The sequence below is a fragment of the Somniosus microcephalus genome, chromosome 19, assembly GCF_052327205.1.
Source record: "Somniosus microcephalus isolate GS21.2 chromosome 19, FLI_Smic_1.0, whole genome shotgun sequence".
In the NCBI taxonomy this organism is placed as follows: domain Eukaryota; kingdom Metazoa; phylum Chordata; class Chondrichthyes; order Squaliformes; family Somniosidae; genus Somniosus; species Somniosus microcephalus.
Window position 1 is genome coordinate 51,030,674 of NC_141005.1, and position 27,905 is coordinate 51,058,578.

General features: G+C 40.1%; 1 protein-coding gene across 2 annotated transcripts in view; it reads right to left on the minus strand.

The window, feature by feature from the left end:
- Positions 1-25,357, minus strand: part of LOC147104427 (mediator of RNA polymerase II transcription subunit 13-like) — a 356,394-nt gene extending 331,037 nt beyond the window's left edge. For both annotated transcript variants that reach the window (XM_085961771.1, XM_085961770.1), the window contains exons 1-2: positions 24,781-25,357; positions 23,344-23,581 (exon numbers count right to left, since the gene is read on the minus strand). In XM_085961771.1, coding sequence (XP_085817897.1) covers positions 23,344-23,581; positions 24,781-24,849 — 307 coding nt within the window. In that variant the 5' untranslated portion in view covers positions 24,850-25,357. The remainder of the gene's footprint in view (positions 1-23,343; positions 23,582-24,780) is intronic.
- Between the last annotated feature and the right edge of the window lie 2,548 nt (positions 25,358-27,905).

The following is a 27,905-nucleotide window of genomic DNA, read 5'->3' on the forward strand; positions in this document are numbered from 1 at the left end:
GCGTGGCTGCAAATCTCCTGACGATGCAACCTAGAGTTCTCTCCCTTTCTCTCCTCAACCTTTCACAACTTAGATGAAAACAGTTACCAGTACCACTTGACCTTTTTTTTAAATAAAAATCGATCAACTAAAGCAATTCAAAATTATTGCAGAGTGCCTCAGAAGTATTTAGAAAAAAGTAATGCTACTGTTTTGCTATTGCAGAGCATTGCTCCCAGCTGGTAAATTTTAAATGATTGAGAGCACAGGTGGGAGGGTCCAAACATTTATCAACATTTAAACAAGCTCTGCTTCAGTTTATAAAGTGCCCAGGAGGTCCATTTTTATCCAATGTAACAACAGGTGTTCCTGGATGCTGGCTCTAACAAATCTGGCAGGTTTACACTGGGGTTGCCACCAGCTGCACAAGAAACCGGCGGCACAAACATCCCACTGATACCGAGATAAAGCAGCTTTAAACTAGGCTTGGCAATGCTTTGGAATTACAAACAAAGACAGCCTCCTTCTTCACACTGTTCCAATTTCTGTCATATCACTTTGTAGTGACACAAAAGTGGCAGCATAACCTGCATCCCTTGTCTACTAATCCTACAGACAGGTAGCTGAGCACATCATAACCATCTAGATTTGTTTACATGACTAAAATAAGGCCAGGAGTGCAGGAAAGAAAAAAAATCACAATTTTGACTGCAATAACAAAAACGACCACCAAACAAGTAATAAAATGGTATTCCAGCATCTTAGTCAAAGTTACAGTACCTTTGCTTTAATAGTCCTTTTTTTTTTTTAAAAAGTCTTCCAAAAACTGTACTTTACTTAATGCAAGAAAGTCTGCTATATTACTTTGGATAGTTCGATCAGTATTTATTTGCATTGAAGGGCACGATCAAAGTGTTTTCTACATGGAACAGTCAAACCTTTAATAAACATACCTAAACTTGTTCTCTCTTTCATTTGGTCAAGATGGCATGAAAGAGTGTACCATTCGATTTTTATTACATAATATACATTAGGTTATAACCTATGGCCATGTTTAATTTTAATACAATTCAGTTGAGGTCACAGTAAGTTAATGCATCTATGGAACCTAATTTTGAATCCAGGCCAGAACCCAGGATGGCAGTCTCCTCGCCCACCTGGTTGGAAATGTCCGACATGAAAGTCTCAACCCAATCCCCAGTAAGCACAAGGCAAAACTGCTCACAACCTAGTACCTGTAGACATTTTGAGAGGCGGAGCGCAGACAATAATGGTTGGTGCAGGAAATAGAAATATTAAACCAGTGCAGCAGGGAAATGCTCTTCCAAGGTTAAGATTTTAATCATATTGCTAGGGAGCTTTGAACCTTTTCTAACCATAACTGACAGAGGTGCTCAGTACACCAATTGAGTGGTAAAACTTTCCATTCCCCAGCGTCAACATGTATTTCACAGAGTTTACAAAGGAAACAAATGCTTTAGTTAAAAATTGAGTTTAAAATAACTTCCACCACATTTTGTGCTAATTTTGGATCACTTCGCATAATCTTTCGCAGCCTCTGTCTGCACCCAATAATTCAGCCAGAATTCCTGAAAAACTATTAGAATAAAATACTTGAAATTAAATTATTTGTAGAGCTCAGTGTGTGCGTTCACCTCATGGTGCAGCGCAGTGCAGACCAGAAAGGTCCCAGGTTCAATCCCTCAGTATGTGTTTGGGTACAGTGATGGCACTACATTTAGCCTCAGTGTTTGGAGGCTGAGGACAGGCAGTGAAAATAAACATCAGTCTGGATTGTCACCCCGATAGAAATGCATGGATATCCAGTTACCCTGATAAAGTATGACCAGCATGAACAGCACCTCATCTTTCGATTGGGCGCTTTGCAGCCTGCCGGACTCAACAATGAGTTCAACAATTTCAGATAATTATCCCTGCCCCCATTTTTCATGCAGTATGATTTTTGCCATTCCCATTTGCAACATTTTATCTTTCCTGCCTCTTACAGAAGTGCAGGATGTTCTTTCTATTTCTTCCTCCCCTCCGAACAACCACCCCCCGCCCCCGTCTCTGCACCTGCTTAATATCTGTTACATCTCCAGCTTTTTCCAGTTCTGATGAAGGGTCCCAGACCTGAAACGTTAACTCTGTTTCTCTCTCCACGGATGCTGCCTGGCCTGCTGAGTATTTCCAGCATTTTCTGTTGTTATTGCAGCATAGTATATTTATTTAACAAAATGTTAAATTAAGTATTTTAATAAGCACACTAGAAATGAGTAATAACTGGAGTTAGATTTGAAACTTAAAATGCAACTGGTTTTACTATGACAAAACTAAACAACATTTCCAAGAAAATCAGATTTTAACAACTATCGAAAGCTGCTTTTAGGACAAGCAGCTGCTAATTTAAGCTCAAAAGACAATGCAAGCTTATATTCATTGGCCACAATCTTTCAATCTGAACAAATACACCATTGTTGGCTGTGTTATACTAAAAATAAAACGAGCACTACGACAAATTCAAAACTGTAATATCCTATTTCTTAGACTTCCTAAACTTCAGAGAAAAGCACGTTAATTTCAAATGACACAATGAGATTTCTACACTTGAGATACTTGAAACCTCCCATCTCAGGACAGGTCATCCAACAAAAGCACCAGTACCAAAGGGAAGAGATAAAATTCAACAGCAAGTTAAAATGATCTTGGTCCAGCTGCTAAGTACATGCCTTACTGGCATCCAAATATTTAAAGACAAGCAGGAGTTTGGAAAACCAGAACCTAACACTGGTGTGAATATTCCATCGTAACATTAACCTAAGCCACAGTGAACACTTCCATTCCCTCCAAGCTGAAGAGGTCAACTGTTCAAAATGAGACAATGCTAAAAAGGTGTTGCAGTTTCACTTCCAGGGAGGTACTCAAATTCTAGTGTTTCTAAATATACAGCTCAAACCTTCGCACAACTGACTGAAATAAGTTACAATGATCAAAAATTCAAATCTGCTCAATAAAGTTTCGGTTGTTTAAATATAATAAGCCATGGGGGAAGAAGAGTAACTGATGAAATTTGCCCTTTTTTTTCCCTATTACAGGGGTAATGTGCTAGTGACTGCACAAAGCTGATGTAAATTAGCATTCCAGGCTCACAAATGGCAGCTGTAAACTGCATGTGTTTTTATTGCAGTGTTGCCAGACACACACTCAGGAGTAACTGCAAAAGTACCACTCCCAATGAAATAGAAAGCCAATTGCATAAATTCAAATAAACCAATTTTTCCAAGGCTCCTCGACATTAATAGTAGGCATTCCATCAGTATAAACTGGAACATCTATAAATTTCCCATCAATGTCAGAGATTGTGTGATTTATGTTCCATTATATAAGTCAGCATTTCCACATATGACATTTTACAGCTCCAGCCCAGGTTGTGCTGACTAGTTCTTTCAGCAGTTTGGATGTCCTTTTCTAATCTTACCAATGTGGAATAGTCAAGGGAGAACACTGCAGTTCCTATGTTACCAAGCATATAACTGCTAGACAGTTTCACATCATTTAAGAAACACTCACACAAAACAGCATTGCTACCTCTTGGCTCATTAAATCGACTGTTAAAAGCGACTACAGCACATCATACAAGAACATTTGACAACGTATGGTAGCTAGCTCGGTTAAAGATCTACAGCCATAACAAAGCCTAGCAAATACAGTGCATGCCAAGTTGAGCAAAATGCCATTAGTAATGTTTTAACTAAGAATGTTTCTTCAGAGACAAGAAAGTATCCTGCAAGTGTTTCAGCTACCACAATACAAATTCCCTTTCATAAAGGCAAGGTTGCATAAAAAGTTCATTCAACTGTAACATTTTATTAATAACCAGTTTAACAGTTTTCATTCTAGCAGTAATTACCATTTCGATTAGACTATAAAAAAGTGTCCTTATTGAAATTGCAAAGTAAAAAACTACACATAATTGGAATACATGTTAAGCTATGCATATACTAAGTGACACCTTGAAACATCTATATAAAAAAATTAAAAAAATCACACTCTGATGGCTTTTTCACCAACCACCATACTCCAAAAAGATGTGCACTTCATCTGTTCCATCCCTTTTGAAGAATCTCCCAAGTCCTCAAACTTACTCCAATTTTGCCTAGTGTTGGAGGTTTAAATCCCTTTGTCATACATTTGGCACTTGATTTTTTACATAGAAACAAATGAACATGGTGTCAGCAGGCTATTCAACCATGGGCAGCATTAGAGCAAAGCAAAATTGTATTATGTGTAGCCCACTCTCAAACTTCTAGCAAAGGTTAATTCGACTGATTTTTCCACTCCCTAGCCCAGGTGCATCAAGGCCAACTGTACTGCGTGTATAACGGTCCCACCTGAGCTTAGCCAAAACCAGATTCAGCATAAAATTGTAAACATTCCTGTACTCCATAGCACATGACAAGGTGCTTTCGCGCACCAAGCCAATTTTGCTCAAGTGAAATTGCCCAAAAGTGAACTGGTACAATTAATCATTCGGGACACAGTATACCACAGGTTGCCAGCACCCACAGGAAACAGTGGTCATTGTGAATGCCATCCAACCATCTCACCTTCCAAGGAACAGGGACATGCTCTCCCCTGGTTGGTTAGACAACCTGTTGTTCATTCAAACCTGGGAAGGAGAGAGGGGAGGATGAAGAGGAGAGAAATTGAGAAGTCCACACATTACACTCAATGATGTTGCACAAGGCTGTAACACTCAAAACATTTGATGGTTTCTAAACCCCTAAATTGTGGTACAGGAAACTCTTGTTTAAACGGCACCTAAATATCCGGAATTCTCTATTAATCGTCAAAATTCATACTCCGAAAACAACACCTCAATAACCGGAAATGTGGCCGAGTCCGAGTCTCCCGCGGTGGCCGAGTTAGTCAGTAGGGGTAGTTCTCCAAACTGCCACTACTCGGCTTCTTGGCGCTGTCGGAAGTCCGAACACCTCAATAACAAGAGTCCGACTCTCCCGCGCTGCCGGTAGTCTCTTCTGAGCCACCATTTTCCTGTGTGTCTCTCCATCTTTATCGTGAATTATCTCCCCCATCTTGCATTATGGAATTCCCAAAAGTTGGTCCAAGCAAAAGGACTTTGAATAATTGTAGTCAACTACAGTACTGTATACAGTCATTTACTGTATAAGTTTTGTTTTTCTGTTAAGCAATTAAAGAGTTATGGATTATCCTCAACTGGCAGTACTGTACTTAATCAAGCACCATCCATTTAACAACATTCTGTAGGTGAGTACCCAATTACTGTATACTGCACATTTCTTGATTTTTTTATTTTTGTGTTTTAACAATAGCCTCGGTAGATAACCCTCTCCGTCATCCAGAATTATTAATCAACCAGCACCATCCCGGTCCCGTATGCCAAAGAGTTTCCTGTAGTGTTAAAGTTACAGCAGTGAAGCTGGCAGACAATGGAGACATGAACTGGCAGATGCTCAGATAGTGTACATCTATGTACCATCACTCTTTCCAAGCACTACTTCTGGTTTTACATTGCTTCAAAAATCATTATAAAAAAGTCAAGATTTCCATAACCTGAAAGATTTTGGAAACCACGGAGACAGCAAAATGCTCATTTAAAGGGCCTAGTAACATTCCTAATTTACAAGAAACCCAGGAAGCTCACTGAACTTCATTTGCTTTGGGAGCTCTTTCTTACATGGCGTAATAACTTTACAAGATTGGTGAGATTAAATCAGCTGCAACCAATTGTTACAAGAAACACACAAATATTGGCCCCAGACTGCACAGTTGATATCATTCAGACTACAGTCACTGGTACCAGTGCTGCAGTTTTGCTTTCAACACAAGCCCAATTTTAGTTTGCAATACTTAAAATAGTTTCACTAATCCTTATTTTTGTTAGCAAAGTTCTTGAACCAAAACAAACAGCAGCAATAGAAATGCAGCCAGGGTTGTGGTGTAATAAATCAATTACGACACAGCATAAAAACTGGATGCATAAAAATGATTCGATCAAGTGTCAGCCTTGGCTCAGTGGTAGCACTCTCACCTGCGAGTCAATAGGTTGCAGGTTCAAGCCCCGCTCCAGGACTAAGCACATAATTTCGGCTGACATTCCAGGGCAACACTGAGGGAGTGCTGTCCTGTTGGAGGTGCCGGCTTTCTAATTAAGCTGTTAAACTGAGGCACTGTCTGCTCTCGGGTGAAAGTAATAGATCCCAGACAACTATTCAAAGGTGATCTGGGGAGTTCTCCCAGTGTCCTGGCCAACGTTTATCCCTCAACCAACACCTAAAAACAGATGATTCAATCATTTATTTTATTGCTGTTTGTGGGAGCTTGCTGAGCGCATATTGGCTACCGCGTTTCCTACATTATAACAGTGACTACACTTCAAAAAAGTACTTCATTAGCTGTAAAGCACTTTGGGATGTCCGGAGGTCGTGAAAGGCACTATATAAAAGCAAAACTTTCTTCCTTTCTAAAAAGTCACAATGCAAATTTGTCTTTATTTAGAATGCTGTAAAATTCCATGAAGTTTTCTTTTTATCTGAGACAGGAACAGAGTAGTGGACCATGCATTGGAGCCACAAGCACATGACATGATAAATGTAATGGGGAAGGGGTGATGTATGCATGCATGCTATTCAGTGGAGGTTTGCCATTGGGGTGGTGTGGTCAACACAAGATGCTTATATGTATCTCTTAGCAGATGGACAGATTGGCTGGAAAGATCAGCTACAACTTTTGCAAATTCTGGGAGACCACAACAGAAAACACAGGAGAAAATATCAGAACATTAACTCAAAAAGCTACCTGCTTAAAGTCCATTTTTTAGAATTGCCAATAGTCACTATCCTATTTTTGTGCACTAAGTGTACTTAAAGATTAGTCATTATTAATTGGATCAAACTAATGGCCAGAATGGTTGTCATGTTGCACAAAAATCACAAGGGAAATCATTGAAGGCTATTGTGATTCATGGAGAAAAATTGGGCACAGATATTTCACAAATAGAAAAAAATAATTTACTACTGTTGTATGCAACGCATTATCAGGTGTATTCATTCAGCATATTTGTCTTGGACAAAATAAAATGTTAAATAATTTCTGGACAGAAATGCAGGCAAGATTTGACTTTATAACCTGAACTTTGTAACTTAAATCTCAGTTTGCTTGCTTACTCTAAAGGCCACAGAAAAATATAGTTAGATGAGGACAGACGGAAGGGGACTCGAGTGGAGCATAAACTCCGGCATGAACTGGTTGGGCCGAATGGCCTGTTTCTGTGCTGTGTATCCTATGGCCCGTTTCTGTGCTGTATATCCTATGGCCTGTTTCTGTGCTGTATATCCTACGGCCTGTTTCTGTGCTGTATATCCTACGGCCTGTTTCTGTGCTGTATATCCTACGGCCTGTTTCTGTGCTGTGTATCCTACGGCCTGTTTCTGTGCTGTATATCCTACGGCCTGTTTCTGTGCTGTATATCCTGTGGCCTGTTTCGGTGCTGTGTATCCTGTGGCCTGTTTCTGTGCTGTATATCCTGTGGCCTGTTTCTGTGCTGTGTATCCTATGGCCTGTTTCTGTGCTGTATATCCTACGGCCTGTTTCTGTGCTGTATATCCTGTGGCCTGTTTCTGTGCTGTGTATCCTATGGCCTGTTTCTGTGCTGTATATCCTATGGCCTGTTCCTGTGCTGTATATCCTATGGCCTGTTTCTGTGCTGTATATCCTATGTAAGAAAGGTCAACTAAACAATTGCTGCTGCCAAATTTAAATAATTTTATAATTATAATTCAACTTTTATTGTCATTGCACAAGTACATGAACAACGAAATGTGATCTTGCAAGCTCCCATGACTGGGAGAAGCAAAGCCGCTGCGTCGGTGCGCGCCGCCATTCCATTTCCACCATTCCTCCTGTCCGACAATCTTCAGCCCACCGCCCGGGCCTGCTCACCAGCCGCTCCTCCCGTGGTTCCTTCCGTGACCTTCTGCACCTGGTCTTCCCTGATGGTCACCCCTCCAGGTACTAACCAGGCCTGGCTCTGCTTAGCTTCCAAGCCTTGCCAGTGACCCTGTCCCTAGTCCCTAGTCCCAGGAACACTGCTTACAGCGTTGTCTGAACATTACACTGATCATTGCCCACAGAAATTTAAATTGACATAAGCTACACATACAAAAAAAGTAGTAAACTGACTTCAAATAATGACAAACTTTATCAAAGAATATTGAAGCAGATGTTCATATTCACTTCCATTAATGCCCAATGTACAAAAGTTAAAATATAGATTCCCAAATCAAACATTAAATGGTACTGTACCTGTACTAACCCCTGCCTACTATCATCCCTGTCCTCGCCAACCTCCACTGATCGCCCCCTTCCCAAAACAATGATTTCAAATACCTTAATTTACAAATTGCCCATGGACTCACTTCACATTGTTTCTGCAACTTGCTCCAGCAACTCTCTCTCTAATCTGGTTGTCTGTTAATTCCCCACCCACCCCCACAATCAGTGACAAAGCCTGCAGCAATTGAAGCTCAGCACTTTTAGATTCTCTTCCTAAACCATCAGTCTTACTACATTAGTCTCCGCCTTCAAAAGCCTCCTCAAAATCTACTTTCTACCACATCTTTGGTCACTCTTCAGCAAGTCCTCCTCGCGACTGGATTCTCGCCCTCTCCTTCCCTCTCGCCAGAAGGAAATGCCTTGGAATGCTTTGAACCATTGAAGGCACTACACAAGTGCAAGTTGTTGTTCTTACTGCTCATTATACGGTCAGCCCAACACCTGTTCTCTTTTATGTTGATTTGCAAGAAATTACAGCATGGAACTTACGGACAACAGTGGACTATTTTTAAATGGGTTAAGTGGGAGAGAAAGGTTATACAAATGTGTCAAATGTTGGTATACTAATATCACCAACAGACATTTGCAACAAGGAGTGCTTCAGCCCATTTAAACTGTGTTTTTAAAATAAGTCTTCTACACAAAAAACTGTTCCAAGTACAACATTCCTTTCCAAACCAACTACACATTAATTTGGAATCAACAGTACCTGTACTACCAAAAACCTCACTGATTTTTCCCCAAGCTGGTAAAGACATTTAACAATACAGAAACAGTACACTTGACTTACAGCTCAATTCAACCAGCCAAGTCGAAGCACGTGGCAATTTACACATTGGCGGGGTTTTTTGAAAATTGTGGAAATTTGAGTCAAACTCTTCAGAGATTTTGCACCAACATCTACAGAGATTCTGGGGGGTTGGAAAATTGCCCGTCAAATATAGTTTTACTATAAACAAGTTATGACTCAGATTGAATACCAAATATCTTGCAGCTGCTCTATATGCATAGGATGTGACAAGCTTGTGAGAGCATCAATTCTGTTTGTTTCCAGAGCACTTCAACTTTGAAGTATTAAAGGAAAATGAAACTCTAAACGCTGCCCAGTGCAGTCAACTGACCAGGTTAAAATAAGGGTGGACTTAATAGGAATAAAAATAAATAATTTGGTCCATTTACACCCCAAAATCCTCACACATTCCCCATGTTGATCAGTGCATCAACAAACTAGTAGCAAACAAACTGCCTCTCTCAAACAAACTGCCATTTTACCTTCACATGGCTTTATTGGATTATGTTCCACATCCCTTATATAGGGAGGTGATATATTATACAAGAATGAAAAGAAGAAAAAGTAATATACTGAAAATCTATATTAAGAGCAATTACTAAGATAATAGATGCAGGCATTAGCCAGTACTTCTTATACTACATTGTGACTGGGTGCAGGCAAATTCTTCAATCAATCCTAAACTAAGCCATTATTTAGAATGGTAGCGAGCTTCAGCCTTAAGCAATAGTTGAAAATGACACTGATCATTCTTTGCAAAGTCAAATTAAACATTTTTTCCCAAAACACCTGGAAAACTGTATTAGCGGTGGTAAAATGAGTCAGGTTTTAATTTCTCCACCTGACCCTGAGGGGAGGGGGGGGGGGGGGGGGGGGGAGGGAGGGAGAAGAGAGAGCGCGCGCGCACGAGACAGAGACAGAGAGAGAGCGCGAGCGAGAGAGAGCGCTGCGAGCGAGAGAGAGAGCGCGAGCGAGAGAGAGCGCGAGCGAGAGAGAGAGCGAGAGAGAGCGCGAGCGAGAGAGAGCGCGAGCGAGAGAGAGCGCGAGCGAGAGAGAGCGCGAGCGAGAGAGAGCGCGAGCGAGAGAGAGCGCGAGCGAGAGAGAGCGCGAGCGAGAGAGAGCGCGAGCGAGAGAGAGCGCGAGCGAGAGAGAGCGCGAGCGAGAGAGAGCGCGAGCGAGAGAGAGCGCGAGCGAGAGAGAGCGCGAGCGAGAGAGAGCGCGAGCGAGAGAGAGCGCGAGCGAGAGAGAGCGCGAGCGAGAGAGAGCGCGAGCGAGAGAGAGCGCGAGCGAGAGAGAGCGCGAGCGAGAGAGAGCGCGAGCGAGAGAGAGCGCGAGCGAGAGAGAGCGCGAGCGAGAGAGAGCGCGAGCGAGAGAGAGCGCGAGCGAGAGAGAGCGCGAGCGAGAGAGAGCGCGAGCGAGAGAGAGCGCGAGCGAGAGAGAGCGCGAGCGAGAGAGAGCGCGAGCGAGAGAGAGCGCGAGCGAGAGAGAGCGCGAGCGAGAGAGAGCGCGAGCGAGAGCGCGAGCGAGAGAGAGCGCGAGCGAGAGAGAGCGCGAGCGAGAGAGAGCGCGAGCGAGAGAGAGCGCGAGCGAGAGAGAGCGCGAGCGAGAGAGAGCGCGAGCGAGAGAGAGCGCGAGCGAGAGAGAGCGCGAGCGAGAGAGAGCGCGAGCGAGAGAGAGCGCGAGCGAGAGCGCGAGCGAGCGAGAGCGCGAGCGAGAGAGAGCGCGAGCGAGCGAGAGCGCGAGCGAGAGAGCGCGAGCGAGAGAGCGCGAGCGAGAGAGCGCGAGCGAGAGAGCGCGAGCGAGAGAGCACGAGCGAGAGAGAGCGCGAGCGAGAGAGAGCGCGAGCGAGAGAGAGCGCGAGCGAGAGAGAGCGCGAGCGAGAGAGAGCGCGAGCGAGAGAGAGCGCGAGCGAGAGAGAGCGCGAGCGAGAGAGAGCGCGAGCGAGAGAGAGCGCGAGCGAGAGAGAGCGCGAGCGAGAGAGAGCGCGAGCGAGAGAGAGCGCGAGCGAGAGAGAGCGCGAGCGAGAGAGAGCGCGAGCGAGAGAGAGCGCGAGCGAGAGAGAGCGCGAGCGAGAGAGAGCGCGAGCGAGAGAGAGCGCGAGCGAGAGAGAGCGCGAGCGAGAGAGAGCGCGAGCGAGAGAGAGCGCGAGCGAGAGAGAGCGCGAGCGAGAGAGAGCGCGAGCGAGAGAGAGCGCGAGCGAGAGAGAGCGCGAGCGAGAGAGAGCGCGAGCGAGAGAGAGCGCGAGCGAGAGAGAGCGCGAGCGAGAGAGAGCGCGCGCGAGAGAGAGCGCGCGCGAGAGAGAGCGCGAGAGAGAGCGCGAGCGAAAAACACACAATAGAAGCCCTACATGCAGAATTTTGCTGAAGCATTCTTCGCACCCAAAGGAAAACACCAACAAATGCATGCAGAGCCGAACTAGGCAGATACCCACTGATAATAAACATCCAAAAACGAGCACTAAACTTCCTAAATCACCTCAAATCTAGCTCCCCAGACACCCTTCATTTTAAAGCCTTCCAGACCCAAGAGCTAAACCCAGAAAAGAGTCCCCTGAGTCAGCTGCTACTGAAACTAAGTACTCCTACTCAGCCGGACCCTGACCAGTCCCAGACCAACACTGCCGTCCAAACACCAATCAGAGTGAACCAAATCATTAAACAATGCAAAGAAACCTACCTGGAACATTGGAACAAAATAACCAAAAGCCAAAGCAGATTAGAATGTTACCGGGCCCTAAAAAAGAGAGAATATAAACTGGCAGACTCTCTCGACCATCAGAGACACAAAACAGAGACAGACCCTCACCAGGTACAGACTAAGCGACCACCAACTGGCAATTGAAAAAGGAAGATACAAGAAATCCTGGCAGCCTAGAGAGAATAGAATATGTGATCAATGTCTGGCCGGCGAGGTTGAGACAGAGATGCATTTCCTCCTAAAATGCGAAAAATTCAACACAACAAGAAACATATTATTTGACAAGCTCAGCCAAACAACCCCAGATTTCAAAGAATTGGATGACCTGTCAAAATTAAGATTAGCCCTGGGAGAAGGAGACAGACCATACCTTGGTGCCAAATATGTAACAACATGTCACAACCTGAGGACTGTTTAAAATTAATACTGAATGTACCCAACGATGTTCAACGACTGTTTAAATTAATATTGTTTAAACTAATATTGTATGTACCCAACAAAGGTCAAAATTGTTTGACACCTACAGAATGTTGGAAAACTGTACTTTGTTATGTAAGCTTTGGCAATATGGTTCCCTGTAAACTTTCATGCCAATAAAGCATTTGAATTGAGAAGAGAAAGGAGAGAAAGAAAGGGAGAAAGGGAGAAAAGTGCAACTGAACCCTGAGCACTTTTTAAACTCAGCTTCATGTTTACTGGAGTTGCACTCTATGCAATCTCAAGCACAAGTGTGTGACAGCCTCCCCACGAGGGTCTCCCACTGCTATGTTGTGTGGATACTTCTGTTTGCAGCAACACAAAACCAGTATAATTACAGCTGGAAGTAGAACATTCTATTGGTACAGATATTTGGGTGCATCAATGAGCTCCTCTCCAAGACATGTTTATCAGTGCTGCAACTGTGTTTATCTAGCACAACAATGAAAAAAAACACAAGCCATTACGCTTTAAGGTTGTACCAATACTCTTCCTGTGTGTCACTCTTAATTCATCACCACAAATTGATCCCTCTATCACTGTTGCTTCACCCAATGTTACGCAGTGCAAAATTCTCTCTAGATTTGGATGGACAAAATGTACCATTTTACTGCTGTGCCTTTCAAGCAAGGATAATACAAACATTAATGTGCCCACAATTGCATTTTACTGAAATTCTAGTGACAGAACTGATCCCTTTTATCCAGTAACTTCAAACCTTCAATGACCAAACATTTATGCATCTGAACTTTCACAATCTTGCAATAGTTTAATCTAAATCAATATTAAAACCACTAAAATGTAATCTTATTTTATCTTTGCTCAAATGACAATTAAATAAACTGGTTAAAACAAATGTTAAACTATGAAATCATTAACTTAAATATAGATACTATATCTTAACAGCAGAATTGACAAGTGTTTTATCAATGTGCAAAATTACATTGAAATGATTTTAAAATACCTCAAATATATCTAGATGCAGGACAAAAACAACATCAATTTTCAATCTCTGCCAGCTGCTGATAACTACATGTTTCTGCTCTCTGATGCAAAACCCCATTTTTATTGCAGCACGTGGTGCAAGGACAGTACGATAGCAAAATACTGCAGATGTTGGAAATCCGAAATAACAGAAAATGCTGGAAAAACTCAGGTCAGGCAACATCCGTGGAGAAATTTGAGTTGACGTTTCGGGTCGAACCCTTCTTCAAAAGGGTTCGACCCGAAACGTCAACTCAAATTTCTCTCCACGGATGTTGCCTGACCTGCTGAGTTTTTCCAGCATTTTCTGTTGTTATTACAGGTACAGCAGGCTCACGGTAGCATCTACAATAACACTTAACATTTCCCATTGATATTCTATTCTGTTGGTTGCAGTTCTAGATTATAATCTGGTTCCTCTGCTACCGAGTCTGCGACATTTATAGTGGGCCAGATTTAACAGCAACACGTAACTACAAGTTTCCTACTTTGGTAGTTGCTCCAAAGTTGCAAACATGACAGAGGGAAGGGAGGGGAAGAGGCACAGAGCACGAGTTGGGGAGGGGGGTCGGGGTGAGAGACTAGAGCAAGGAAGACACATTCATACAAATACACAAGCAGAGAATGACAGTAAGAGAGAGATGCACAGTGACAGAAAGAGAGAGACAGAGTGGTACACTCAGAAACAGACAGGCACACAAAGATGAACAGGGGCAGTGAAAGGGAGACAAACATGTAGGGAGACAAACATGTACTTTTTGAAACCACTACTTCATGCAAGACTTCAAGTAATTGATTTAAAGGTGTGCTGCAAAGCTGGTTCGACATCTGCACGTTTATGTTCATGTTTATGTTCAAATGGATAACAACTTAGTCAAACACATTGGCCAAGAGTTTCCGCTTTGGGCGCAATAAGCAATCCAGATGCAAATTGCACTCGTTTTCAGAAGTGATATTTTTTGCTCTCAAGTTTTGACTCAAACTCATTTGTATATTGCCAAACATCAAATCTGCATGAACCAGTGCAATTGGGCAGCGTGCAAATTATTTTTTTAATTTTGCATTAAAAAATATTCCTTGAAATATTTAAAAGTGGTAACCTGGTGCAACTTTATTAATACAGCTGAAAATGGGTTTATCATAAAAAATAAGCATTTTTAATCAAAGTGTCTTAGTCCATCATCTGTGAGTAACTCGATTTTCTAAATAACTGAAAATGGCTTTGAAAAACTATACAGAACCATTTACTAGTTACATTGGTGTACAGTAATCAGTTTTAGTAAATTTTTAAAAATAAAAACTTTGAAAAAAGGTGTCTATTAGTGCCTTTGCACTAAAAAAAACGCTTAATTTTAAGTGCCTCTTCGAATGCCTGCAAACGGGCGCAGTTAGCGGAAACTCGGCATGGTGTTTAATTCAATCTTGGGGCGTGGCCAGCTTTGTGGGTGGGGCTAGCTTCCAGCGCAATTTTTTTTTTTTTTTTTTTTTTTTTAAACTAGTGCAGAAGATCCCAGAAACTCAATTTGCTCTCGAAATTCATCCATCTTTTGTGTTGGTTTGGCCAATTTGCGCTGGAAATACCAACATAACCTAGCGGAAACTCCAAGCCATCAGCTCTACCATTTGGATTTTGCACTGTTCATTGGAACCATCAATTAGCCAGAAACAGTTTAGTGCAGCCAATTTGAAGACAAACAAAATGTTAAGAACTGTTGAGAAATCAAATTAATTTTTAAGCAAAAGATAAAAATGCAGCATCCCTCGAGACTTTTAGAAAATGTTGAAGCTTTACCCAATCTGTGCCCAATGAATCTTCAACCCAATAACTATACATTCATTGCTGAGGAAGGCTGATGATACAAGTTTAAAAAGTTAATTTTATAGAAGAACACCCAACTATATCTCATTTTCCTCAAAATACATACAAACTACATTCTGAAAGAGGTAAACAAAGAAATCTGGGAGTGAGCTTCAAGTAGTCATTAAAGAAAAGGGATTCATAAACACAAAGGTTTTGCAGGTAATGACCATCTGAACCTAGTGAATAGATTACAACCACACACCATATTTTAATGAAATATACACACTATTTATAATGAGCATTTTCATAAGTGACAGTTGACAGCACACATTAAGTCCTTGATTCATGAGGTCATGCAAAATAGCTCACTAATGCCACACAATGCTGACAAGAACACCAGTATTATTTGCCAACATTTCAAGATCTGTACAGTCTCAGACAAGTGGCCAGATTCCATTAGCTTTCCCCCACCCCCTTCCGGAAAATTTGCGATGGTTGAAAATTTAACAAGCTACTTCCAATCCAACACCAATGGTTTCACATTGTCAATATAAAACAACTTTGAGTTATCTAATAACTTAGCCTTGCAGACCAAAAGACGCATCAAACTCCCACCCGAGAGCTACCACCACTAACAGACAACCTAGCAATTTGAGACGATGCTCAGTTGGGAAGGGGGTACATGGAAACAGGAAAGGAGCAGCAGGACAAGAGAGAAAAGAGACACACACAATATTAAACCAAGATCTTGTGACTTTTCTGCTGAATAAAAGTTCTCAAAGGCTACTCTCAGTAAAAAGCTATGGTGTGGAGATGCCGGAGTTGGACTGGGGTGGACAAATGTAAGAAGTCACACAACACCAGGTTATAGTCCAACAGTAAAAAGCTAGTCAGTGAATCCCAATGCCCTGGGCAGTATTCATTCCCCTTCTATCAAACTCAATTGACTCTGACTCAAATGCAAACAAGATGAGTGACTTCACTGAGCTACTCGTTAAAATGTTCATGCACCAAAACTATAGGAAAAATGTCAGTTACAGTTACCATAAACACAATACTATAGGAAAGCACTGAACCTTATGAACAATCCAAATAAGATTTAAATTTTCCTCATCTCAACATTCCCTAATAAGCACCAAAAAAAAGGGTTTGAAAAGAAACAATTAGCATATTATGCATAGCAACTATACATAAAATTAGAAAATGATAATTCGGCTTTGGGTGGGCAAATTACATAAAGTTCTAATGCAATTAGAAAACAGCTAAATTAACTTGGCAAGTAAAAGAATTGTACCTTAAGGTTTGAACAATCACACAACAGCATTGACTCGTGTGTGCAATTTATCCTTATGCTCCAAACATAATTTTTTTCAAATGATTTATGAAACAATCTTCAGAATTTAAATGGTTAACAGGCAGTCAGTGTAAACACAAGGTTAGCTTTGCTATAATGGAAACAATGAAAATGTGTTGTGTAATGTCTAGGTAACTAGAGTTTGCACTGTGCCAAAATGCAACCTATTACATAAAGTTCAATGTACGCATTATCCAAAGAATGTTGCTCAGTTTGGAAACACAAGTCTTTAAACAGATCTAGAACCATTTCCTGTGCACGGCAAGGATACAGTTCAAGTATATGTATACAAAACTTAAGATCCAATAGAATCTTTTAATATATTAATGGAGTCAGTCAGCAAAAAAAAGGAAAAATTATTACGTCTGCAAATTGTTGCTATTTCTGCAGTCAAAGTTTACAAATATATGGGCTAAATAAAAGGAGGGAAGACCGCCAAGATCTTTGTGTAAAAAATGCCAAAACTAAAGGATAATTATTTAAACCTGTTTTTTTCCCCAAGAAAGGACATGTTGGATCTAAATGATGCATTACTTCATTCCCTAATTTTAGTCCATGATATACTATAATTCAGAACATTTGCCAGGAGGGCTCATATATGGAAAAAAAAACAAGAATGCTATCACCAGCTACCAATTAGGTCATTGTGCTAATGATCTGCCACAATAATACAAAAACAAGCTTGAAAATGTTATAAGAAACATCATTAATGAAGCTATGCATTCAATCTCTATTGTTCAGATGGCAGAAAAAACATACAACCCCTCAAATACTGAATGGAGCATCTAGATCTCACTCAAAGCACAACAGATAAAATTAGATACTATTTAAGATTGCACACACAAAACACACACTACTTAGATCAGAAATAAATACTGGGGTCAAAGTTAAAAACTTCATTTTTTTGTGTTTGCAAAAACACACCGTTTCTCCAGAAAAGGATACTATGAACTGTTTATTTTTCCCACCTTAGCATGTTATATGACAACACTGAGCCAAACAATCTCAATATCTGGAGTTTTGAAAAAAAGACAGCCTACATTATTGATGCACAGTTATGGGACAGATGTGTTTTTTTGGTAGTGGGCGGGAAGAAAAGCCCTCCCAATAATTGGACTGAAAAATTATAACAGCTCTGCAATCCATGACATCCCTTATTGAAACAGTTTCAACATACAATTCAGCCAACAAAAAACTGACAGCTCTGCAGAGAAGTCTGGAAATAAGCAACAATGATGTGTTCCACATCACAGAAACTGACATTCCCACAGAATAATCCTGACTGCACCAAAGCTGTCTGTTTCAGTCATTTGGTATCTAGAGTGAAACTCAAAAGCGTGACTGAATGCAGGTTTTAGGCTGTACGGCAGTAATTAGATTTTAAAAGCCGTTACAAAATCTAAACCAAGTAACACACAGTTTCGAAGATTAGAAAGGTTCACAAAACTAAAATCAACAACTCATCTCCGGGAAATTCCTTCCATTTCAGCTACTGGTAAAACCAAAGCGGGATTCCAAATTTCTGCAGCTCCTAACAGATTAAGAACATGACCAACAGGTATTTCATCACAAGTGCTTTATCATTAATGATAAATCATACTTTGCCAACTATATTCTGAATACATCAGAAACATGTATGCTAGCATTCAATACATTTTTTTCTTTAATTGGATTTTTTTTTTAATAAAAACAGTGGGTTTTGGTACGAATTCAAATAATTTGGAAAGGGGGAGAACTAACTACAATAAATTAGCAGGCTAAGTACAAAATTAAATAATTACTGAAATATATGCATAGGGATATTCCACACAGCCTTTTTAAATCAATAAGTCATCTACAGGAGTACATTACTGTAATCAATTAATATTTTGATTAAACCATCACTCCAAATCCAGGTTGTGAACAGCAAGAAAAAAATGACCAAATACTGACATGCATTTCAAAACTCAAAGATACAATTGCCATCTATCATGTGTTTTTACACCAGCATAAAATGGCTGCTGACCTGCAAATAGCAAATCAGTGGTGCAGAGTAACTGCTCCAAATCTAATGTATATTAAATTCAGTATGTGGGGCATGCATTTCATTGAAAACTCATAAGTACCTGCAGTACTCGTCACTCCTGCAGATGGCACGGTGAAAGTTATTTTCAATGTTAAAGGTGTCACACGGTGTGACAACAGCTGCTATCTTAGTTAGGGTATATTATCAGACTGCAGAATCTGGCTATTGTATTCTCACAAATCACAATGTTATCTGAATTTTTTTTCCAGCTTTTCTTCCCACTCAGTAACTAAAATTACAAATATCCAAAAAAGATTTCAAAATTCCAAAAGTTGTATATTTCATAAAATTAAATATATCCACTAAAGCATCTTCAACTGCCTTTACTGCAGTGTTTCCTTGAAGGCCTCAGCTTCTCCCAAAATCTTGGGTTTGGACTTCATATTTTTGCCCAGAGCTTTGACTAAGTCGAATCTGGATTGTGCAGTGTACCCAATTTCCTAGGTTGCATGTTCAGCTAACTCCACTGATGGTGTTTTTCTTTAGCACTTTCTGCTCAGTAGCAATAGTGTTTGAAAAACAAAACAAATTGTAAAGTTTTACCATGGCAAAAATCATAATCAGTATGTTTTTAAAAAAAGAGATTGCATGCCAGTGGGGGACAAAATGGCAGCTTTCTGATGACCCAACTGTTGCAGCTTTTGTGTGTTCTATAAACTTTAAAAAGTAGATTAAACTGAGGGAGAGAAACGTAACAACCCGAGTGAGAGTATGAGAACAAAGTACAGAACGAGAGCAGAGTGACCACGACTGAGACAAGAGTCAGAAAAAACAAAGTAGACATTACATGAGTAAGAACAAGAGTGGAGTCGGAGAGGAAAGAGGAAAGTGCGCTTTCTTCAATTAATGTTACTTCGATTTTCAAACAGTTGAGTTTTCAAACCAACTAATTATCTCCGTCTGATGACGACGCTTATACTTAACTATGAAACAGATTCTCATTTCTAACATCTATGAGACAGAAAGGCAGAAATTTTCCCTCATTCTAAATTGACTAGTTGAATTTTGAAATTAAATAAAGCCTCTGAAGAAATAAATAGGAAGGGAGGGTAGGAGGGGGAGAGAAATTTACAGAGGGTAAGGGTGCCTTGTGGCATCCACCCTTGGGGAGAGCGAATGGAGGAGTGTACGGTGTGTTGAAAGAGAAGTCAGTGAAAGTGCAGCAAGGGAGATAGAAGGATACAGAGGTTGAATAGGTAGTTCAAAGAGGGAGAGGTAGAAGTAAAGAAGGGATGGTCAGAAAGGGAATGGGTAGGAGAAAGGATGGGAGTTGGGAGGGGTTGAAGGGAAGCACAACTTATGGAGGGCAGGGCATCTGCAGCTGTTAATGGATGCTTTCCACACCACACCAATGGAAAGAAACAAAAAAAGCACGCGAATGGGAATCAACACGAAGACAAAAACATCAGACAGGTCAGAGTGACAATCTGCTAACTTGCTGTATGCAATACTATGGCAGATCAACTAGTAACTAAATACAAACACTATTTGCAATAGGTTTCCTATACACGACTCACTTTAGAACAGGAACCACCTCCACCCCCACAAAACCAAGTCCCCTGAAAAGCTAACCTCAAAATATACAATTATCCTCAATGTAAAAACTTAGATTCACCAAGTCGTTTATTGACTTGATAAAATTCCAATGCAAAAGCTACACACAATTTAAACAAAGCTTGAACTTAAAGATTCATTAATGCAATTTGCATGTTTACCTACAGCTGACGGTCATCAAGATTTCACTTCCAATAACATTTCTTGGTGTAACACCTGCAGCTATCCCAAATTCAGGAATGCTTTTAAGTGAGTCCTGAAATGGCTTTTGGTGTGAATGGAGCTGAATGACTGTACATTCAGACAATACACATACAGTCCTGCATGCTTAAAGCTCCACCCACACTGTGAGCAGCTACAACAGCGTCTCACTATGGCCTGGCATTTAAATTCAGTTTCTTTAAGCAACTCCAAAGTGTCTCAACGTTCAGGCATATTAAACAGATTCTTTTGCACACTACGTTACTAATACCTCTCTCTCTCCAATGTGGGAAGCTTTGTATTGATAAATAGCCACAAACCAGAGCTACAAGCTCTACCATAAAACCTGATTGCAGCAAACCATCAAGCTATTTCACAACTGAAATTTTATGGTTTAAAGTTTACCAAAAAGGCAAAAATTCCTATTAAGTATACCTGGGCAGAGTTAACTACTAGTCTCTAATGAGCTTCCAGGAAAAAAAGAACCACTTTTTCACTGTTGTTTAAAAACAATAAACCAAGAAACTAGCACAAGAAGCCACCCTGCAAATACAAGTAGTCACAGGCTAATAAATCAAAAAATATTCAGACCATAAACTAATAAAAAGCTTCCCAAAAATGTTGAATCCAGTATTTTTAAACTGAATCAACCAGTAAATTTACAAAATCTGATTTCAAGATACCATAACCCACTTTGATCAAAGGGCACCAACAATTTGCTTCATTAAGGAAAACATCATCATCCAGGCTCAATGTAACAACATTTCAGCTTCTGTATTTATACATTTGTAGTCAGTAACAGCTCACTAAACTTCAGTTAAGTCAGATTTAAATCTCACAAATACATACAAACACACTACAGGGATGAAGATAAAGGAAGATATATAATGCAGTTACAAAATTCCGATCGAGGGATCAAAAATTATTAATGTATTCACTTCCAAAACTTGAGTCATGACTGCTCATTTACAAAGCTTAGAAGTGAAAGTTTCAAAAAAAATGGGTTTACAAGTCTTTTTTTCCCGTAACCAGCCGAATATCAAATAACCACAGGTAATATGGAGAAACTCTGAGTACTGACACAAACAAGAGATACAGGTGTGTTAAAAAGCAGTATGTTAATATTTTTAAAAATATCCAGACTAATGTAACCTAGCTAAGCTATAATAGGAAAAAGAGCAAAGGCATATTCCTCAACCACAAATTGATTGTCAGTGTCACTCTGGTGACAAAGATGGTGTTTACCAGAACAGTTTTTGTGGTTTTAGTATTTATGCTTAAATCCCATTACAGAATGCTGCAACTGTTACCATTCTTGAGTTTAATTTTCAATTCTCAAAACATTTCATACTTTCATCAGGTTTACTACAGTAATTTCACAACAGATACCAAGTAGCCAAGATACACAATAGATTAAAGCCATCAATGTATCAATTTTCAGGTTAATTTCAGAATTACATTACCAACTCAGTTGATGTAGAAGCTAGACTGCCAGTATCTAGATTCCTGTACAGATATTGAAGAAAACAATTGACCAAATCCTAAAAGATTTAGTTACAGACAGCACTACAAATGGAAACTGCACAAAGGTTAAAATGGCATAAGCCAACCGTTTTTATTTTGTATTACCAAATTGGAATCCTTCAAAATTATGGTTCAACACCTATCGATCATATAGAGAACAAAAGTACAAGATCCTGACATCAAAATTCAAGACAATAGAACTCAAAAAAGGTGAAAATAAAACGGAGTCACCAGAACACATTCCCAACCATATTATATAGATAACATATGCGAAGCCTTCATTTATTAGCTTGTTTTCAAGAGTCTTGGTTGCTAACGTTTTTCCAACTAGTGCCCTAACTTTTGGCAAGGGATTATGCAACATGTGGCAGAGGACGCCAAAAAAAGATTAATGATAGGCAGAACAGTTTTACTGACTCATTATATTCAATGATATTCCTCAACTACATTACACTGTTACTTTACAGCACTTCCACTATTTTTCACCCAAGTGTGCAAACAACATATTTTAGTACCGCAGCCATGACATGCCGCTACAAAACAAAAATTCACAGCTGCTGTCTACCACATCATCCTGCACAAGTTTCTTGCTAAGTGTTTGATCTCTGGGTAAGGGGGCTCCCCAACAGCTGAAATGTGTTTCCAGGCTGCTAAATTCACTACCCAGAAAATCTTCAGGCAGACCAAGTTCCTATTCTATCTGCTGGCATTTTTATATGCAAATAAGCAATTACTCTTTCACAGAAAGTAAGTAAAGATCAGTTACATCTGGTGTGCAAACACTACAAAACCTTTTACTGTAGTAAAAGCAAACTATGCACATGAAACAAGTAAATTATAACATTTTAAACCCAAAGGAGAATCTGAGTTAATAGCTAGGAATTCTAAGAATTTTCTCAGTAAATAGTATACAACTATCCTGCTGACAGAGTCAAATTACCTTGCAGGAGGCCTCTCTGGAGCTTTCCAGAGACCAAAAGCTGTAAACCACCAGCCACAGCCACTGTTAAAACAATGCATCACTATCTGAACTCCAAGCACCCAAAATATCCACACAAGCTTACGCAGGTGAGTGGACAAGATTACTACGTACAAATATTTTCATTACATTCTTTAGATTTTTTTTTTTTTTTTTTAAAAACAGCTACACAAGTGTCAACAATCAGCACAACAAAGTAATTTTCAGATGTCATGATTAACAGCTCTAGAGGTATTCTACTGAAAGTCCTTGCCAGTTCTGACGAAAATCCTATAAGGAATTTTTCATTTAAATTACTGAAAAAAATTCTGTGTATATCTGTATGCCAAAGAACCTATCTGCAATTAACAGTCATAAAACCATTTTTAAAGACAACCCTGAAATGATCAAATAAGCACTTGAGACGGCTTTGCAAAGAAAAAAATCCTCTTAAAGATTTGATCTACCACACATGCCTCTTCAAAATATTAGACCGTGTATGCCTGAGAAACAGTAATCAATCATGAAAACTCCTCCAACAGTACAGCCGTTTTATTGAATAAAAGAAAGACGATGGACTCACCTCGTAATTCATGATGAATTATATCAACTAAATTCGGCTCCTCTCCCCACCAGTAAATCCACAATTCCTTGGCTTCGGGTCTCACATCTCGTCGCCATACACATAGCAGATTGGCCTGTAGACATCTAATAAAGGTCTGTAGAATAGGATCATCCTGAGCTGGTGCTGAGATGATGGGACCACAGCCCCCTAGACCCTGGAAACTGTACCTACGCCATTTGATGCCAGTTAGTTCAGCCTGTTGGTTGAGAAAAATGTCAAAAAAAGTCCCAAGAAAAGTTTAAAACATCATTTGAACCTAAATATATTAATTGTGTTTCAAATATAATTACAAAGAGGCTATTTTGAACTTTGGCAGAGATGCTCAATATCATACTGACTGCAAGTCAAAATATGATTACAAATGTAATTGATTACAACATGAGAAAAAAATTAATCATTGGCATCGTCAACCAACTCATGACAGCTACATCTTAAACTAAGACACTTTGTTTGATCAGGAATTGATAATTTAAATATGGGATACAAATAGTATTAGTATAACCACAAAATCGCCACAGGAAATGTCAAATTCATTCATTAACATAACCGTATTTTTGTAACTAATTTAAAAAAGGTTTCTACTGTTGAATACTTTTATCCGAATGATGAAACACTCAACAACCTCAAACGATTTAAAAAGATGTAATCCACAATACGTAAACATGAGGGAAGAATACGTTTCTACAAAGCACGCAATAAGGAAATGTAAATTGTGTGGAGGCGTTAACTAGAATCCATCGTGAACATTTAAAACGGTTTAAACATTAAGGTGACAAGATTTCAAAAAGCTGTGGATTAAACAATACATTGAATCCCAAACAGATAAAGCAGAGTGGAAGAAAACAAATTTCAAAACTACTGCAGCAAAGTATGTAACATTAAAACTTCAGACAAGAGACATGATTTATTACTACAGACGGAGTATTAAAAAAGAGAATACGTGCACCGGAAAATGTAAAGACGGGGGGGGGGGGGGGGGGGGGAGAAAAAATAGGAGAGAATAAACGCTATGTAAACGGCAAACAGCATCACAGTTGCCATGTATAGATTAAACACCCCCCCCCCCCTCTAAAAAAAAAGACATGCTTTAATTCGGGTTGAAATATGCAGACATTTTTCCAGTTCAAGATGGTGGATTAAAAGCTTCCAGCTCTGTTAAGGGAAAATAATAATGTACAATACGTAGTGGAGGCTTTTAGGAAGGCGGGGGGGGGGGGGGAAGGAGGAGGAGGAGGAGGAGGAGGGGCGTAAACATCAAAAATAGAGGGCTGGGGAATAAACGCCAGACAGGAAAATAAGGCCATGTAAACGGTTATGCTAAACCATTAGTAGAAAATGGCTGCTCCCACACAGCCTAAGGCCCCTCTTTCTCTCTCCAGTCTCTCTCACACTCACCAGAGAGAATAAATTCGAATGGCAGTCCTCCAAGCTAGCACCGTTGGCCACCCAGTTTGCTGCAGTCATGCTCCGTGCATGACTTTCTCTCCGGAGGTCGAATTAAAGATTCCGTCTTGCTTTGCAAAAAAAAAATATCTAGATAGATCCGGGAGGGATGAAACAATCACCCCCCCCTCTTTCTCTCTCCCTCTCTCCCCTCAACCAACCAACCACTTCCACACAAAAAAATAAATATATATTTTTTAAATGATAACTAAAAAAAAATCTCCACAGCGATGGAAGAAGTGACGTCCGCCCAGAGATTGTCCGCTTTAATTCAGGAGGCTCCCCCAGGTTGGGTTATATATTTTTTTCTCTCTCTCTCTGTGGTGGTGGTGGTGTTGTTGTCTTCTGCTTCTTCTTCGTCCACCTCCCAAGTTAAAACAGAAAATCAGTCGCCGCCGCCAGTTATCCGCTGAAGGCTGCTCCTCTCTCTCTCTCTCTGGCTGACTCTCTCTCGCTTGCTCTCCCTCCCTCTCTCACTCACTCACATACACACACATACGGCGTAATGGCGACAGCGATGAGGCGGTCAGCTTTTCCCCGCCAAGGATTGGCTAGACACGCGTCACATGGCTGACGCACATCACCCCCCTCCGACGACGACAGAGGCGAAGGGGGCGGGGCCTAGCGCCGGGCACCAGCCGCCGGACAGAGCGACAAAAAACCCTCGGCTGGCTGCGCGGCTGGAATTCGGTTGCTATGCACGCTCCTGACCCGGTGGTGGCGCTCATCAGCGCCAACCGCACTTTTTTTCCCAGCTATTAACCAATTAAAGAGATCACCCGGGCCTGTGCTGTGTACACTTGCTCTGTTGTGTCAGCAGGTTCACACCTAGCATCTCCTTCCTCCCCCCCTCCAAATAAGAAAGTAATTTTGTTACCAATTTAAATCTATATTGTTATGTACACGGTATACTTGCTCTGTTGTGTCAGCAGGTTAACACCTCTTTTTCCAAATAAGAAAGTAATTTTGTTAATCTATACACAACCATAATCTGATAAATTCATTTAAAAAAATGACCTTTTTAGAGCCTACTTCAAAATGTAATTAAAGCCCGAAATAATATTAAATGTACTGTTATTTGTTTGCACTATTATGGTTGCCAGCCATTAAAACAATAAATTGGTTGAAAGTCCCCCCATGTGAAGGTCAACAAGGGGCATCCCTTTCCTCTTAACTCTACATTTATCTTGTTCTATTTCATTTTTAAATCATTCGAAATGATTGCTGTCAGATATTCCAGCATTATCAGAATTTTACATCTATTTTATATCTTTAATTCTATTCTATAAATCACTTAATAAATATGACACCCAATTTGTGGAATTTAAACATAAATAATGATATCTGGGATCACAGATAATAGTGTGGAAATTAACAATAAACAGCCTAACTTTATAAGCTGGAACACAGCCAAAAATGTCAGCAGGAGCCGGTTTTGGCAGTGGAGGGAGGGGGGTAAAGTCTCTAGAATTCAAAATATTAACAACACTCCCTGATATTTGATTACTCTAGGGAAAAGCTGTCTAAGTACTGTCCTTTATATTTATTCCAATCAATTTAAACCCAATAACAAAATTGAATTAGCTGAAAGTAATAGGTTTAAACTTCCCAGACCTTTATGGATAGTATATTTTACAGAGGTTGCACCTGGCTTATTTTAAATATTTTCTTTCAACCCATGCTGTTATCAAATATTTAATTCCAAAAATAAGTGAACAGTATTCCAGGTAGTGTTACATGTAATAATTTGTGGTTCATATTGGACCCAAAATATTTGTGGTTTAAAATGGAAACTTTTAAACTGTAAATATTTATTTCAAACAATTTTTAAACCTAACAGAATCTACGCACTTTCCCTTTTAAATGCATCTTTTGTATGGCAAGTGCACAATCTCAGTTGGGTAATAAGTGAGTTGCAAAGCACAAGTTAGGCAGTTTCCCTCAAAGAGGAAAACAACATCAAAGGGCAAATTACCACAAGCTGCTTTCATACCTCTTAGCAGGCAGTTACACAGTGGCACTGGCAGATGCCTGGAAGAAGATAGGCTGCCAGATTCCTCAGCAGGGGAGTAATGCGTGACATGGGGAGAGGCATAAAAGAAAGGTGAGTTTAAAAAGAAAATAGGAGATTATTCATTTATTTTTACAACATTTTAAGTATTTTCCATAAGTTATGATAATATTCAAGTTTCACAGCAGAGATTCATTTCAGAAAGGCCCAGTTTGTGTACCTATGCTGCTGACCTACGCCCTTTGCCCCTAGGTTACTGCCGATCACTGAGCTAGCATAGGTGTCAGCGTTACAGAAACATTTATCGCCATATACTCACCCAAAATGGATTTACAATTTTTTATCCTGAAACGTTTGCTGAATAATGAAGGCAATGCGATAGCCACAATGGTATATTTTTGTTCTTGGGAGGTGCGAGAGAGAATTGAGCATATGTTGCAAGAAAGCTTGCAATTTGAATGTATTTACTGATGCATTTACCTTTAATGTTGGAACAAATTCCACAAAAATGGGATGGTCTGAAAAAAACAAGACTATTGTCATGATGAACCAAGTATCGGTGGCCTGTAGTGCACTTTATTCTTATTTTCCCAAGGTACCTTTTTCTGCATCTAATAACTTTGATACATTTGAAATGTTGCAGCTTGTCAATATTACATAGCGCAGCTGCTTGCCTGTTCCTATTGATTGTATTAAGTCGGGTATGTCTATGAACTGAGATATCTTTGCACCTTTCATTTACCCTGTATAATTAAAAATATCAACCTTATTTCAAATAATGAAAAAAAATACCAAAAATGACTTATAGGAATAATTGTTGGCTGAACACCTCAATGATCATACATTTGAACCATAACAGAGGAAAACATTTCAAATACCTACACAGTATGATGATATTTCAGTTTTCAAGCAGCTTCTTGATGAAGTTATGTAAATTCCTGGAAAATTAACTATCCATTTCTGCATTGAGGCCACCACACACCTCCTACAAGCATATTAATATCAGAGTTGTCAATATTTACACCATTCTATCATATTACAGTACACTACAAAATCTTAAACCAAA